The sequence below is a fragment of the Zootoca vivipara genome, chromosome 9, assembly GCF_963506605.1.
Source record: "Zootoca vivipara chromosome 9, rZooViv1.1, whole genome shotgun sequence".
Classification (NCBI taxonomy): Eukaryota; Metazoa; Chordata; class Lepidosauria; order Squamata; family Lacertidae; genus Zootoca; species Zootoca vivipara.
Genome location: NC_083284.1, coordinates 4,612,843 through 4,627,673, shown reverse-complemented (window position 1 = coordinate 4,627,673; position 14,831 = coordinate 4,612,843). Strand labels below are relative to the sequence as shown.

Genomic DNA, 14,831 nt, shown 5'->3' with positions numbered 1-14,831 from the left:
AGCCAAGTTGCAGGGAACCAGGCGGAGGGCCTTCTCGGTAGTGGCACCCACCCTCCCACCAGATGTCAAAAAGAAAAATAACCACCAGATAACTACAGTACCAGACTTTTAGAGGACACCTGAAGGCAGCCCTGTTTAGGGAAACTTTTAAGCTTTAAGAAATTAGTGTATTTTAATATTTCTGTTGGAAGCCACCCAGAGTGGCTGGGGAAACCCAGCCAGATGGGCGGGGTATAAATAATAAATTATTATTATTATTATTATTATTATTATTAAACACAGGTCGCAGTAGTAGCATACATACACCTGGGAATTTCATTCTGAATTATCCCCAACAGAAAGGACTCTGGCTTTTGGGGGGAGAAGTACTTTTAGACTTTTTTTTTTCAATTCATTATGGATCATTTCCCAAAACTCTTTTACCCTTTTTACAAGTCCACCACATGTGAAAGAATGTTCCCTCCATCTCTTTGCATCTCCAGCACTTGTCTGATTCAATCTTATATATCGTAGCAAGCCTACTCAGAGTTAAATACCACCTGCAAATCATTTTCAAGTAGTTCTCCTTCAAAGAAAAACATGCTGTAATCATCAAATCACTATTCCAAAGTCCCCCCCCCCCCCAGGTCAAAAATCTACAGGTGAAACTTGGAAAATTAGAATATCGTCAAAAAGTGCATTTATTTCAGTAATGCAACTTTTTTTTTTAATTTTTATTTTCACAAATGCTTTCTTCTGGAAATTCCACGGTAATAAAACAAATAGTTACAATAATACAAAAATAAACATCGCTATTACATTTCATTAATTACATTCCATTTATAATTGACCCACCTAATGACAAATAATTACAATTACAACAAATAAAGGCTTGACATATCTTGCTTTGCATGTCATGCATCTATCTCATATATTGGCTTCACCTTTTAAGTTGTGTTACTGAAATAAATGCACTTTTTGATGATATTCTAATTTTCCAAGTTTCACCTGTATATTGTGTCTTATATCTATCGCCCAGTGTGTCATTGAGGCTTTGACTAGCTCGTCTTTGGTTGTCCTGCCCCAAAGCTTCTTACTCCGTTATTAGCCTTTACCGAAGTGAAGAATGTTAGAGTTGCTGGAACTTTTTAGCTATCAAAGTTTCTTTTTCTTTAACTCTGTTGATAGAGTCCGTTCCTGTGAAGAAACTGGAGTCCAACCAGTGAAACAGGAAGAACTCTAGCTAGCAACCCGTCGGACAGACGAGGACAACTGAGGAACTTTGCTTTAAACATCATATCCATGAGCGTTCATTGTACAATCACCTAACACTATATAGGATTTCAAAGCGAACTTTTGCACTTTAAGAGTGGAAAGTGGATTAATCCGTTCCAGATGGTCCGCAGAGTACTTAAACTGAAGTGTACTTAACCTGAAGCAAACTTTCCCATTGAAGGTAATGGAAAGTGGATTAATCCATTCCAGACGGGTCCGCGGAGAACTCAACCTGAAGCGTACTTAACCCAAAGTATGAGTGTAATTGGTTCTGGAAGTCCGTACTTAACCTGAAGCGTACTTAACCTGAAGCAAACTTTCCCATTGAAAGTAATGGAAAGTGGATTAATCCGTTCCAGACGGTCCGCAGAGTACTTAAACTGAAGCGTACTTAACCCAAAGTATGAGTGTAATTGGTTCTGGAAGTCCGTACTTAACCTGAAGCGTACTTAACTTGAAGCAAACTTTCCCATTGAAAGTAATGGAAAGTGGATTAATCCATTCCAGACGGTCCGCAGAGTACTTAAACTGAAGCGTACTTAACCCAAAGTATGAGTGTAATTGGTTCTGGAAGTCCGTACTTAAACTGAAGCGTACTTAACCTGAAGCAAACTTTCCCATTGAAAGTAATGGAAAGTGGATTAATCCGTTCCAGACGGGTCTGCGGAGTACTTAAACTGAAAGTACTCAAACTGAAGCGTACCGGTACTTAAACCAAGGTATAATAATAATAATAATAACAATAATAATAATAATAATAATAATAATTTTAAAAAATGTATTATTTATACCCCGCCCATCTGGCTGGGTTTCTGGGCAGCTTACAACAGAAAAATGAAATAAAACAATTAAACATTAAAAGCCTCCCTAAACACGGCTGCCTTCAGTATGACTGTACTTGGAATGTATGCCACAGGCTATAGGCATTTAAGTTATTTTTGTTAGCTCCTGTTATTTTCGGTTATATTTTTGGGACAATATATTTCATATTTTTCACAGTTCTTCATGGTTTTTTTGTGCATTTTGTATTTGGTTCTTACCCTGTAGCAGCAGCCATGACGCAGCCGCCCTGGGACGCCGTGGCCTCGACGCAGCACCCCTCAGGGTCGTGGCTCATGCCAAAGTTGTGGCCGATTTCGTGGGCCATTGTGGCGGCGGCTCCAATGGGCAGCTCCGAGTGGTCCTGGGGCAGAGGATTGCGGTCATCATTTACGTTATCATCATCACCAAATTTATCCCCTGCCCTCCGCCAGGAGGTCCCAGGGCTGCGACAATTCAATCAAAACTAAAACAGGTTGCAATCCCAGGAATTGGTGGGTGGGGGGTCCCCGGAAAACACACAACGAGGGGAAAGAGTCAGGCTTCCTCAACCTCAGCCCTCCAGATGTTTTGAGACTACAATTCCCAGCACCCCTGACCACTGGTCCTGCTAGCTAGGGATCATGGGAGTTGTAGGCCAAAAACACCTGGAGGGTCGAGGTTGAGGAAACCTGGGAAAGAGGTATGTCTTCATAAGATAAGATATCTTTATTGTCATTGTCCCCTTGCGGGAACAACAAAATTACTCTTTTTTTTCCAGCAGGCTTGATGAAGCCCTAAGCTACGGAAGGTAATGGGGCCCTTTGTATGTCCAGCTGTCCTTTGTCAACAACAAATTGTCGCTGTTTTTTGTGTTGAATATACAGGTATAAGGTAAAGGGACCCCTGACCATTAGGTCCAGTCGTGACCGACTCTGGGGTTGCGGCGCTCATCTCGCGTTATTGGCCGAGGGAGCCGGCGTACAGCTTCCGGGTCATGTGGCCAGCATGACAAAGCCGCTTTCTGGCAAACCAGAGCAGCGCACGGAAATGCCGTTTACCTTCCCACTGTACTGGTACCTATTTATCTACTTGCACTTTGACGTCCTTTTCGAACTGCTAGGTTGGCAGGAGCTGGGACCAAGCAACGGGAGCTCACCCCGTCGCGGGGATTCGAACCGCCAACCTTCCAATCGGCAAGCCCTAGGCTCTGTGGTTTAACCCACAGCGCCACCCACATCCCTAAGTGTTGAATATATGCTATATCTAAAGCCATTTGCCCATGTTGCCATGCAATCAGTCCATGGCACCTTGAATGCAGGCACCCTATATATAGAAAGGAGCAAACCAGTGATATTTTAGGGAGCAGGCTAGCAGGCAGGGCCCATGACTTACATCACAGGAGCCTACACAACACAAAACACTGTTGCTGTATATAGGTTTTATTTTATTTGTTTTTGATCTTATATTTTGGAAGTGTACATTTTTCATTTAAATTTTTTGGGTGGCCCCAAGAGAGTGGGGCCCTAAGCTATAGCTTGTTTAGCTTATACGTAAATCCGGCACTGGTCTTCAGCATTTGCCGAAAGCTGTGCAGCGAAGGAGCTGGGGGGGGGGGAGAGATCCAGGGGAAACCTCTTCAGGCTAAAGGAGAGGAGGGCATAATAGAATCATAGATTGGTACCCCCAAGGGTCATCCAGTCCAACCCCCTGAAATGCTGCCAAAACCAGGGCCACATCTCAGGGGCTCAGGTTTGGCCGCAAGAACCCCTTTCAGACAAGCCAAACCAAATCTACGCTGTTCCTACCGCCTAAAACCCAATGATCCTTGTCGATATGTTCAGCGGACTCTCCTCCATTGGCGGTTTTTAAGCAGATGCTGGATGGGTTCTTTAGCTTTCATTCTTGCATTGAAAGGGGTTGGTCTAGATGAGCCGTGCGGGTCCCTTCCAACCCTACAGTTCAAATATTCCCCCATATCTGGGGCCTTTTCCCTGCAGATTTGGGGTGGGAAATCCCAACACGCCAAGACCGGAGACTAACTGAGGTTGCACCCGGCAGAACCCAACTCTTCCTCCCCCCCCCTTCCTTCTTGATGCCGGGAAGAAAGAGGATCATTTTGTGCAATCAAAGGAGATGCCCTCCTGGCGCTTGGGTTGCCCTCCTGGCGCTTGGGACTACAACTCCCATCAGCCCCAGGCAGCTGGTGGGAGTTGTAGTCCAAAACAGCAACCAGGTTGCAGAAGACAGCTCTAGCTAGCAAGAGGAAGATCGAGGAGCAGCGATCTTGTCCTTACCATGCTCACCCCACCAGAGTTTTCCGCAGTGCACATGCCCTCCAGTGGCGCCATTCCAATAGTGGTTCCAACAAAAGTCATCCCGCTGTGAAAACAGGCAAGGGAAGGTGGGAAACAGAGGAAAGAGACCATGGTTACGGGTAGAGATGTAAAATTTTCGGAAACTTTGAAGCCATGGGGGGGAAACGTCCCCCCCCCGTTTTTCCCCCAGAAAAAAATGGAAACTTTGGGGAATTGGGAGAAAGTTCAGTGTGGAGTAGTTTTACAAATTGCATGAAACACAGTGTATGTCAAAGTATTGTGCTTGCAATAAAACAGGTAACAACCCCCCTTTCCCTCAAAAGCAGCAAAAAAAGCAAGAAACCATCAACATAAATAAATAATCAGATTTGTCCCTTAGCACCAACGGCAAATAAAGTTAAGGTCCACCTCAATATTTAAGCTCCATAGATGGTCTACCCTTTGAGTAGAGCTTTAAAAACAACAACAGAAGACACAACATATACATGCAGTTTATTCTATCTCATTTTCTGAAGTACTGCTATCATTTTCCATTTCTTCTTTTTCTTCCTCTTTGTCATTTTTCTCATGGGCCTCTAAAAAACGGCTTTGGGAGAACCTAGCAGTTCAAAAGCATACCAGTGCAAGTAGATAAATAGGTACCCCTGCGGTGGGAAGGTAAACGGCGTTTCTGTGCGCTGCTCTGGTTTCCGTCACGGTGTCCCGTTGCACCAGAAGCAGTTTAGTCCTGCTGGCCACATGACCCAAGATGTCTGTGGATATATGCCGGCTCCCTCGGCCTGAAAGCAAGATCAACGCCGCAACCACATAGTCGCCTTTGACTGGACTTAACCATCCAGGGGTCCTTTACCTATTCCACTTTAAATGTCAAGATTCCACCCCCCCTGCCAAAAAAAACCTGGGAAGTGCTATCTGTTAACGATGCTGAGAATTGTTAGGAGACCTCTCCTATCACCCTGTTGTTGTTTAGTCGTTTAGTCGTGTCCGACTCTTTGTGACCCCATGGACCATAGCACGCCAGGCACTCCTGTCTTGCACTGCCTCCCGCAGTTTAGTCAGACTCATGTTGGTAGCTTCGAGAACACTGTCCAACCATCTCGTCCTCTGTCGTCCCCTTCTCCTTGTGCCCCGAATCTTTCCCAACATCAGGGTCTTTTCCAGGGAGTCTTCAGGATCTGTCCTTCTAGTGAGCACTCAGGGCTGATTTCCTTCTATCACCCTGGTAAAAGGTAAAGGTAAAGGGACCCCTGACCATTAGGTCCAGTCGTGACCGACTCTGGGGTTGCGCACTCATCTCGCATTATTGGCCGAGGGAGCCGGCGTATAGCTTCCAGGTCATGTGGCCAGAATGACAAAGCCGCTTCTGGCAAACCAGAGCAGCACATGGAAACGCCGTTTACCTTCCCGCTGTAACGGTCCCTATTTATCTACTTGCATTTTGATGTGCTTTCGAACTGCTAGGTTGGCAGGAGCTGGGACCAAGCAACGGGAGCTCACCCCGTCACAGGGATTCGAACCGCCGACCTTCTGATCAGCAAGCCCTAGGCTCAGTGGTTTAACCACAGCGCCACCTGGGTCCCCTTCTATCACCCTGACAAAACTACAATTACCAGAGTTCTCTGGGAAGAAGGGATGGTTTGAATCTGTGGTGTGGATGTGTCTCTGAGCCCATTTTCCACCTTAGTTTGCTAAGGGTGCCGGGCAGTTGTAGATCCACGAGTGTTAAGCTATGGTTCCCAGGATGAATGGGAAAATGCGGCTGGAAAACTGCATTGCAAAATTCAGATAAGCGCGAATTCCGAAGGTTAGCTGCGTTTTGGTTCACATACCGGTTTGAAAAGTAAAAATAATAATAATGGGTGGATCATTTCATTAAAATGCAGAGGAAATGCCCCCCCCCCACAACCTGCCCCCTAGCATGAGCCACCTTATCGATGGCTGCTTCTGAAACGACGACTCACGTCAGCAGCTGGGCATTGTCGTGCTTCTTGCGAGCCTTCAGAGTCTTTTTCCACTGCAGGAAGGACATGAGCGAGGCGTGAGCATCGCTGCTCAAGCTGCACTGGTCCCTCTCGGTCCACACCTCAAGGCCGATCAGGGCCACTTTGATATTCAGGGACCTGTAAAACTGGGGAAGAGGAGCAGGAAGAGAGGAGGAGGGTTAATAATAATAATAATAATAATAATAATAATAATAATAATAATAATGGACCCATAGTTCACCTGCAAGATCACCTTGCCCACTTGACTACTTCGATCTGTGGAGCTGGCCCTGTTACAGGTGGCAGATAATACCCCACCCCGCATTTGTAAGAAATCAATCTTTCACCTCTGGAACTCCCCGCCTATTGAGGCAATTTCACTGTACACTTTTCGGCACCTGCTAAAAGCATCTTTGTTTCTCAGGCAAGCCTCCCTGGACATTATTGGTGTTGCTGTGTATTAAATGTGTATACCATCCTTCGTTCGAGGATTACAGGGCGGTTAACCCCGTAAAAATGCAATATATATTTTAAAACCAAGAACAAACCAATAAAACCCCCCACACACACACACACAAACACATTTAGAAGGTTGGCGTATGTTTTAATCTGCTTTTAGTTTATTGCGGATTCTGTCTTTTGAGCGTTTTTAAAAGTTCGTAGAGTTTGAAGGGACCACTGGGGTCATCTAGTCCAACCCCCTGCAATGCAGGAATCTTTTGTCCATTGTGGGGCTCGAACCCATAACCTTGAGGTTAAGAGTCTCATACTCTAACTGACAGAAATCCTAGCTTCCAGTTGGCTTTATTGGCTTATTCTCTTTGTAAGCTGCTTGGAGGGTTTTGCTTTTTGAAATCGAGAGGTGTATAACTTTTACGAAATAAATAAGCGTGCTGTTAGCCCCAAACACTGTTAAGTCAGGCATGTGGATGCTATGGTCCTCCTGGTCCATTAGGGCAAGTGGGGCCCTGCCCCACTCATCTCAGTGCGCCAGCCCCACCTCCTTAACTTTTCATTTACATCCAGCCCAGAGGGTGGGCCCTGACTGCCAGCTTCCCCTTCCTTAGTCTCTGCACTGGCCTTGTAGAACTCAGCCCAGAGCAAAAGGACAAAACCAGAATTACTTGGCTCGGGCTCTTGTTTCTCTGGCGCCACCTAGTGTCGAACTCCCTGCCTCCTGCCCTACCAGGTCTGATTTGCACCAGCCACCACTGCTGTGGACTACCACTCCCAGCTGACCTGACCACCGCTCCCTGTTCACTGTTGAGGCTGATGGGAGTTGTAGTGCAAAACACCCGGAGGGCACGCAGCTTGGTCTGAGCTGACTTATAGCACCTCTTCCGGTTTCAGAATGGAGTCTTCCTCGATTAGCTCGGCTGGTAAGAGTGTGGTGCTGGTAACGCCAAGGTTATGGCCTGATCCAGTTCAAATCATAGGAATGCTGCAATGCAAGAATATGCAGCTGTCGCTTCCAGGGATCGAACCTGCAACCTTGGCGTTGTCAGGACCATGCTTTAACCAACAGAAACTATCCAGCTCCAGGGCTCTTTTTATGGGCTTATGTCCTTGATGTTCAGAATAGGTAGCTGTGGATAAGCCAAGGATAGTCTTGCTGAGCGATTACCTTGTCTACGTAATTCGCAATCTCCAAGATCCGTTGCTTGGTGTGCCCCAGATTTTGCTTTTGGGATGCAAACTGGGAAGGAGACAGTGGAAGAGAAGGGGGAAAGGGGGGGAAAGAGGGGCAAAGGAAGAAATTTAGGGACATTTATTAAGCCAAAACTAACACACACTGCTAGATGCTCTTTGAAGAACTGCTTCCCCCACGATGCACGGAATATGTGAGAATGACTGCGCTTAAATTCAGAAGGATCCATCCTCATTCTAGACCAGCAAATCCCAAACTTTATCACACACACACCCCTGCCCCACCTTTGGTTCCTTAAACTCATCCCCAGTTCCCCCTACCCTAGAAGAAACATTATTCAGAATAGCAGTTTGCACGACCCGGTAAGAATTATTATTATATTTGTATACCCCCCTTCATCTGCAGACCTCAAGGTGGTTCACAACATAAAAATACAATGTAAAAACACAAAATACACAATGAAAACAAGAACGATACAATACAATACAATAACCTCCCCTTCCTTGGATGAAAGGCAGTATATAGATAACAACAACAGCAACAGCAACAGCAGCAGCAACAACAACAACAGCAACAACACAGTCAAAGCATTCCCCCAAGAATAATCCTGGATACAATAAAATTCAAAATTCAATTTTAAAATCCATAACACACTTTTAAAATTCAAAGCAGTCACAACTGATTCACATTTAGATTCAGAATCTAATTTACACCAATCACATTAACTCATTCAACAAATTCGATCTAGTGACACCAGCTTTTCTCATAGCTCCAGTGTCCCTCCCCACCACCCCCTTGCCTCTTAGCACCCCCCTAGGGAATCCCACTGCCCCATGGGGCGGGGAAGTACCGCCCACTTTGGGAACGACCGTTCCAGACCACCCTTCATCTGCCTGGTGCTTTCCTGGTGTAGTTCTGGACTACAACTCTCATCATCTCCAGCCATCGCTGATGGGAGCTGGTAGCCCAAAACATCTGGCAGGGACCAGGTTGGCGAAGGTCGACGTCAACAACAGCAGAAGATTTGCAGAGTCCTGGTGTTTCTCCAAGCACAGAATCATAGAATCATAGAGTTGGAAGAGACCACAAGGGCCATCCAGTCCAACCCCTTGTCGAGCAGGAAACACCATCAAAGCATTCTTGACATATGCCTGTCAAGCCTCTGCTTAAAGACCTCCAAAGAAGGAGACTCCACCACACTCCTTGGTAGCAAATTCCACTGCCGAACAGCTCTTACTGTCAGGAAGTTCCTCCTCATGTTTAGGTGGGATCTTCTTTCTTGTAGTTTGAATCCATTGCTCCGTGTCCGCTTCTCTGGAGCAGCAGAAAACAACCTTTCTCCCTCCTCTATATGACATCCTTTTATATATTTGAACATGGCTAGCATATCACCCCTTAACCTTCTCTTCTCCAGGCTAAACATACCCAGCTCCCTAAGCCGTTCCTCATAAGGCATCGTTTCCAGGCCTTTGACCATTTTCGTTGCCCTCTTCTGGAAGGAGAGCAGGGCTCCTGCTCAATCCTGTGCCCTCTCTCGGGGGAAAGTCACTCTCTCCAGCGGAAAGCTGGAAAATGCATTTGTGGACCCTCGTATCTTGCCACTTCTCATCAAGTCAGGCTAAGGGCACACAGGTTGGCAAGATCTGGGCTGCTGGGAAGGTGGGCTTTGGGGTCTCTGCATGGCTGGACCACTCAGTTCACAGAGGAATTGTATGAAACCCTCTTTGTACCCCTGCCACCTGACAGCAAAAATTCTCACCAGGGTGTAGTCTGCAACAATGAAGAGCTCCATGTATTTCAGGGTCCTCCAGGCATCTCTCCTTTTCTGAAAGACAAATTTGCTCAGTGTCACCAGGAAGGCAGGAAGGCGGGAGGGAGGGAGGGAGGGAGGGAGGGAGGGAGGGAGGGAGGGAGGGAGGGAAGGAAGGAAGGAAGGAAGGAAGGAAGGAAGGAAGGAAGGAAGGAAGGAAGGAAGGAAGACCAACTATGGCAGTGATCCTCGCCAGGGCCAGATTAAGACCTTTAGAGGCCCCAAGCACTGAAAAGATTTTGGTGTCCTCAGATATGTCTCATTCAAAATATAAACAATAAACTGTAAAATAAAATTTTATTTTTCAAAATCTACTGTACAATGGAAAATAATGTTCATTTTGGTGGTGCTAACCTAAATTTCTGGTATAGGGCTGAATCATTTCCATGAATTACTGGCACAGCCTGGATGCGACTCGTGACCCGGGAGCCAGACCAGGGTTCAAATCCCCACTCAGCCACAAAGCTCGGTGGGCAACCTTGGCCAGCCACTGCCTCTCAGTCTGACCTACCTCAAAGGGTTGTTGTGAGGTGGGAGAGAGCCAGGGAACGCCACCTTGAGCTCCTTGCCGGAAAGGTGAGATGAACAAAAAATCTGTTAGCTTCCAAATCTGGGATTCCGCCCTGTCCCCTTATCGTGCACAAAGGCTTACCCGCTGATGTGCAGCCGGTTTGAAGGACCGGGCGATATCGGCCACGCTGTTTTGCATCTGGTCACCGTGCCCACAGGTCCCGCCTTTGATTGGCAGGTGTTCTGCCCTATAGACGACGTGAGGCTCAGACTCCGGGCTCGCTGGGGGTTTCAGGTAGTAGCTGTCATTGTGGCTGAGCGTGATCAGGCCACTGGTGGAAGAACAAAAGAGCGTGATTGGAACAACAGCCGCAATCTTTAACGAAGAGTGGGGGGAATTTATAATTTATCTTGGAGACCACTGTAAGCAGATGAATATAATAATAATAATAATAATAATAATAATAATAATAATAATAATAATAATTTATTATTTATACCCTGCCCATCTGGCTGGGTTTCCCCAGCCACTCTGGGCGGCTTCCAACAGAAAAATAAAACACAGTAATCTATTAAACATTAAAAGTCTCCCTGAACAGGGCTGCCTTCAGATGTCTTCTAAAAGTCTGGTAGTTGTTTTCCTCTTTGACATCTGTTGGGAGGACGTTCCACAGGGCAGGCGCCACCACCGAGAAGGCCCTCTGCCTGGTTCCCTGCAACTTGGCTTCCTGCAATGAGGGAACCGCCAGAAGGCCCTCGGTGCTGGAACTCAGTGTCCGGGCAGAATGATGGGGGTGGAGACGCTCCTTCAGGTATACTGGACCGAGGCCATTTAGGGCTTTAAAGGTCAGCACCAACACTTTGAATTGTGCTCGGAAACGTACTGAAAACATTAGCAGGGTTGCAGTAACACTTGTAATGTAGCAAATACTATGAAGATAATGGAGTAATATAAAAGATGTACTACTGAATAATATGCAGTTGAAAAGATTGACAATAGGACCCGTGGAGGGGAAGGTGGGAAGTCCAGAGATTTGGAGGAATCTGTAAAGATGGATGTCTACGGTTGTATTGTTATAGTTTTATACTTGTAAAACCAAATAAAAATTATTTCAATTCAAAACCATCATCATCTCACGACGACAGGAAACCTGCTGTGGCTGCTATTATTATTATTATTATTATTATTATTATTATTATTCACCTGTTTAGGGAAGTTTTTAATGTTTGATGTTTTTTCGTGTTTTTAATAATCTGTTGGGAAACCCAGCCAGATGGGCGGGGTATAAATTTATTATTATTATTATTATTATTATTATTATTATTATTATTATTATTATTATTCACCACCCACCCCTCACCCTAAGGACTCTGGGCAGGTTACAACATTAAAACACAATATTAAAAACAGTTTAAAGAAAAGGACAACAGCCGTGATTGCGATAGAAACGTCACAATGTGACTTGTGCAGGTCTTATGCGACACCTATGAACAGTGCCGCTTCTGCATACCTTTTTTTTTTAAGTATTTGTATTGATTTTCTGACCATTACATGGGGGGGGGGGACAACAAGCAAAAAGAAAAATACAAAAAGAAAGAACAATTAAGAACATAAAAAGAAAAAGAAAGTACATCAAAACTTATTCACGTTTGGGGAACCATGTTCTTACACTTTAACGATATAATACCCCTTAGCCAAATTTTGCTCCCCTATAGTTCCTTTATACTGTTGACTTCCTCCTTCCCCCCCTTCCACGTTTCTATTTATAGCTAATATGGCACTCTCTAATTCATTCCTCCATTCTTCATTCTAGTTCACTCATTACATATACTATTCCAGTCCTGTTTTTAGACGCAAACATAAAATAATTAAAAAATCTCCTTGGAGTCTGAAATCTGTAATAACTATTTATCATACAATCATTTCCTTCCTTTGTTTAACTTCTTGCCTCTTCAGCCTCATATACGTCCCCCTCCCTTATGCTGGTTCTGCATATCTAGGTGCACATGGAGCAAGGCATATAGATAAACAGGTCCAAAGTTGCTAAGGGCTTTATATATGAATTGTAAAACCTTTAACTCGGCTCAGTAGCAGATGGGCAATCGGTGCAGACCTCCGAGTACGGGGTGTGTGTGTGTGTGTTATGCTGCCGAGGTCTCCCTCCTGTCAGCAATTGTGCTGCAACATCCTGCACTGGCTGCAGCTTCTGGATCAGGTGCGAGGGAAGCCCCACGCAGAGCGCATTGCAGTGATCCAGTGAGGGACATAACAAGAACCACGTTGAGGTTGCGGCTTCTTTTACAATCAAACAATTTTATTACATAAATAAATGAAATAAAATGGGCCCCGCCAGATCAGGCCAACCAGGACGGGAAGCCAGAAAGCAGGACCTGAACGCAACCTGTGCCCCCTTGTTTTTCCGGCATTGCAGGGGGTTGGACTAGATGACCTTTGGGTTCCTGTCCAACTCTTCAATTCTATGGCAGGTGCCCAGAAAAAAAATGGATGGTGTTTTTGTTCCAATGTGGGCTTTCCCAGTTGGGTGAAGGGGTCTCTGCCATTGTATTCTGCATTGTTTCTGTTTTAAATATATCTGCTGGGTTTTCTGCGTGTGTTTTAAGTGTTTTCTGTCGCTTTTCTTGCGCATCCCCTTGAAATGGTTGTGTGGAAAGCAGTAATAAGCGGATGGGGGGGTGATAATGACGCTGATAATAGTGGAAAAAACAACTTCGCCAGTAGCCGCCTTCTCAAGCAATCATTTCCTCCAGCCTGCCAGCTCACCTGTGTATTTAAACAGGAGATGCCCGCGAACCTGGAGCTTTCACCATTGCAAAGCAAACCCTGCGTGATTCGAAATTTTGCTGGAGGAGGTGGCAGGAGAAAAAAACTAAAAGACGGGACTCAAACCTGGGGAGGCTCAGGAGCAAAACGCTCCACTCAGCCATGAAGCTGAAGGCAAACGATGTTGCCCAGTCCCCACATCTCAGCCAAGTCCACCTCGCAGGGCTGTTGTGAGCCACACCAGAGCCAGGGCTGGTGTTTCTGGGGTGATAGGTCGAGACAAAGCAAACAATGAATAAATTCACCCAGCCTCCACATTCCAGTGCTAAAAACTCTGTTTCTCCCAAACTATGTTGTTCTGGCTTTCCACAATTACTCCAGGGGAAAGGAATGTCTGTGCTTCTGTTGTGGCTGGTCTGAGCTTACAACTCTGCAAGCCGGATGGGGAAGGGGGGGGGTGCAAGATTGCCGAAGATCCCTCAGAGATTTGGTCCGCCCCAGGGCTCCCTCTTCCCACGCAAACACCCCAGAATAGGAGGCTGTTCCATGAGTGCAGTATTGTATCAGCCTTGATTTACAGCCTCTCAGTGGATGGCTCTACCTGTTCTTGGCTCTAGCGCCCCCTACTGCTGGTCTCCACGCCTTTTGCCCAACCGGTCTCAATGGGCCCCAGGCCCTGCCTATGCGCCAGGATCGCATTGCCCCAGTTCAACTCTAGATGGCGATGTTTAAGCTGTGCTCACAAACCTCCAAGGAAGGAGAGCCCAGAACCCTCCGAGGTTGTCCGTTCCGCACTCAAGCAGTGTCGCAGAGGCAACAAGCTAACCCTCTCCCCTCCATCCCACAGACCCGATCTAAATTGCCACAAAGACCCTTCTGGTTTTTGAGAAAGAAAAATAGATGGGGAGAGACGTACCCGGAGTTCTCCTCCCACCAACATGGCACATGTAATGCCTGCAAATTGAGACCAGGAACTCTTTGAAAACCCCAATCCTACAACACGGTAAGAAAGAAAGAAAGAAAGAAAGAAAGAAAGAAAGAAAGAAAGAAAGAAAGAAAGAAAGAAAGAAAGAAAGAAAGACCCCTGTTGGGGTGAGGAAACGGACGAAAATCCCCCAGCTTGTGTTTTTGCTAGGAGATAAATCAAAAGCAGTGTTGGCCAAACTTGAGTCTCCTGCTGTTTTGGGACTACAATTCCCATCATCCCTGACCACTGGTCCTGTTAGCTAGGGATCATGGGAGTTGTAGGCCAAAACATCTGGAGGGCCGCAGTTTGGAGATGCCTGGCTTAAGTAAAGAGATTCAAACAAATTTACCAAACTTGAGTCTCCTGCTGTTTTGGGACTACAATTCCCATCATCCCTGACCACTGGTCCTGTTAGCTAGGGATGATGGGAGTTGTAGTCCAAAAACAGCTGGAGGGCCAAGTCTGGCCAACACTGATCTAAAGAATCTCAGGCATTTTTTAAACATTTAGAAACAAGAAGGGTCGGGTGGAAAATCAGGGAGCTTTGCAACGATCTGCAATGCAGCTAGAGAACAAGCACGTGAACTGGTTGCAGGTTCGATCCCGGAATGGGACAGCGGCATATTCCTGCATTGCAGGGGGGGTGGGACCTAGCTGATTCTCAGGATCCCTTTCCAGCCCTACAATTCTATGATTGAAGAAAGGACAGACAGACAGGACACAAGAAGGTGCCTTATAGTGAGTCAGGCCCCATTTGACTGA

At 46.0% G+C, this 14,831-nt stretch overlaps 1 protein-coding gene across 3 annotated transcripts in view; it reads right to left on the bottom strand.

Annotated features, from left to right (window-relative positions):
* The window catches only part of ADAM33 (ADAM metallopeptidase domain 33), a 99,171-nt gene that overhangs the window by 35,285 nt on the left and 49,055 nt on the right, over window positions 1–14,831 (bottom strand). For all 3 annotated transcript variants that reach the window (XM_060278330.1, XM_060278329.1, XM_060278331.1), the window contains exons 6-11: window positions 10,463–10,652; window positions 9,760–9,825; window positions 7,977–8,048; window positions 6,332–6,498; window positions 4,350–4,434; window positions 2,295–2,437 (exon numbers count right to left, since the gene is read on the bottom strand). In XM_060278330.1, coding sequence (XP_060134313.1) covers window positions 2,295–2,437; window positions 4,350–4,434; window positions 6,332–6,498; window positions 7,977–8,048; window positions 9,760–9,825; window positions 10,463–10,652 — 723 coding nt within the window. The remainder of the gene's footprint in view (window positions 1–2,294; window positions 2,438–4,349; window positions 4,435–6,331; window positions 6,499–7,976; window positions 8,049–9,759; window positions 9,826–10,462; window positions 10,653–14,831) is intronic.